This window comes from Arachis duranensis, chromosome 5, assembly GCF_000817695.3.
Source record: "Arachis duranensis cultivar V14167 chromosome 5, aradu.V14167.gnm2.J7QH, whole genome shotgun sequence".
Lineage (NCBI taxonomy): Eukaryota > Viridiplantae > Streptophyta > Magnoliopsida > Fabales > Fabaceae > Arachis > Arachis duranensis.
The window spans coordinates 105,566,952-105,569,232 of record NC_029776.3 but is presented as its reverse complement, the minus strand read 5'-3'; the positions used below and the strand labels follow the sequence as shown (position 1 = coordinate 105,569,232).

Here is a 2,281-nt window from a genome sequence, read left to right as displayed (position 1 = left end):
AAGATCGTACCGCCACAGATCCACCTTCTCCCCTACCTCCTTCAGCCCTTCCACCGCCATCGCCCTAAGGTCCAACGCCTTCTTCAGCTCGATCCCGTGGTGCTTTTCCAGCTTTGCCTTCACCTTTTCGATCTCCATTCCCACCGCGATAACCCTAGGGTTGGCGAAGAAGTCGCGAAGGGGCCTAGGGTTTTGCTTTGCGTTGTACAAGTCACCTTGTTCGGGAAGAGGGTAGAGGAGGCAGTGAGAGCCAACACAGAGGGAGATGAAGTCGTAGCTGTGGTCCTTGACGCCGTGCTTGGTGTACTCGGTAAATTGGTGCTCGGCGGTTACGCCGACGATGACCGGGGTGTTTTTGGGAGTGGACTTGAGAAGGTTGGTGAGCCACTTGGAGAGCGTTCGGGGAGAGGTGGTGTTGATGCAGAGGATGCGTTGGTCGTCGGCATAAACGGTGTAAGGGTAATGGCGGTCAGTGAAGTCGTAAGTCTCGACTTCGGTGATCATGCTGGGTTCAATGCTGATCTCGAGAACCATTGTTAGTGGTTGCTGCTACTCTGTGTGAGAGAGAGATATCGAGTGTGTGTGGAAAGAAGAATGAAAACGGTTACGAAGTGGACTGGAATGCGTTATTAAGGAGAGGGACGCAATTACGCAAATATGATTCTGTTATAACAAATGCAGTGACGCGCATTAAGTTGCTTGATGGTTGTTGCAAGTCACGCGCGTCGTTCCGTTGCCTTCTTTTGATCGAAATGGCACACACACTTAATCGTAGTTAGGTGATTGTTTCAGTGCCTTATAAATGCTGTCTAATTCCCCATAAAATGAGTATGCATGAACCTTCGGAAATTGCTTTCAGGCGTCTTGGTTCTAATAGGTCCTCAAATGTGTTCACTATAACACCGCGTGTTTTGGATGCAACAACTGCGAATTGAAGAAAAGAATTGTAGGTTTTTGGATGCAATAAGGTGATGATCAATATTATCATTGAGTCGTGTTTAATTAAGATCTTGTCTATAGTGGGCAAGTGATGAACCACAACATGTGAATTGAAGTAGCATGCATGCTGGGAAGCAATGATGAATGCATGGAAGAAGTAAATGATTATGGCTTCAATGGTGTAGGTTTTGGAGATGGATAGGACTATAGGAGGGATTCGAACAAGAGATCTACAATAAGTGAGCATTTGCAGAGCTCTACTGTGGGGATTGTGTGTCCTATAATCACTTCAAAATTCATACTAAGATTTTCTTTTCTATAATTATTAACGCTTGATTCGAAAAGAAATTTTAAGTGAAAAATAAATAGTTGAAAATGACATCATCCAACAAATAAAATTGGTAAAAAGCAACTAATAGTTGATGTCCAAAACAGAGGAAAAAACAAAGTTCTTGCGACTTAGGTATAAAACTGGTAAAAAGCAAATAAATGGTATGCAATCAAATGCACCAAAATTCAAAACAACTATGTCACATGAATGAATGTGATGTATCTGAAACAATGATTGCTTAACATCATGCCATCTTCCTACTTAGCTGAATTCAGTTAAGCCATATTGTCATGACCCGAACCAAGCCATGACTGGCGCTCAAGGGACAAGTCCCTCAGCAAGCCAAACGATCAAATTCTCAGAAAAACGGACAGAATCTCCTCTGTTTCTAGGACCTTACCAACATAAATATTAACTCCCTGTATTAATAATAAACCTCCATTTCCAAGACAACAACAACAACATACTCCAAATTATATCCACAACCAAATATATCCAAAATGCGCATCATATATATATATATCAAGTTGATAACTAGAGTATATAGTTAAAACTATAAGTCTTACATAACCAAATCATAATCACTACCTAAACAGTTCAAGATTCAAAATAACATAACACACACGAGGATCCTGCCTGTGACATATGGAGCATTGACATAGTCTAGATTTTGAGTAAAGGTTCCATTACATAATTATTTAGCCCTTGGAAAGAAGAAGGGCTCACCAAAATGACTAAGATCTACTGAGGGGTAGGTGGAATGGAACCTGGAATGACTCCTGTATCTGAAAAACATGGGAATATAATAGGGTGAGTTTTGCAACTCAGTGAGCAAACATTACATCTATAACCCACACGAGACAATACAGAGTTTACCTTGAAAATTATATTTCTTTTTAGAGATGAGGAATTCATATTAATTAATTATACAAACATTGGATAAATGGTTAAGCGGATGAACTGAAATGGGAGTTCTCATTCCAGAAGTCAAATCAAATCAAATATTACACA

General features: G+C 40.6%; 1 protein-coding gene across 1 annotated transcript in view; it reads right to left on the bottom strand.

The window, feature by feature from the left end:
* Positions 1-1,762: 1,762 nt before the first annotated feature.
* LOC107490840 (uncharacterized) overlaps positions 1,763-2,281 on the bottom strand; it is a 7,721-nt gene continuing 7,202 nt past the window's right edge. Inside the window, exon 3 of the mRNA XM_052261879.1 lies at positions 1,763-2,055. Coding sequence (XP_052117839.1) covers positions 2,012-2,055 — 44 coding nt within the window. The 3' untranslated portion in view covers positions 1,763-2,011. The remainder of the gene's footprint in view (positions 2,056-2,281) is intronic.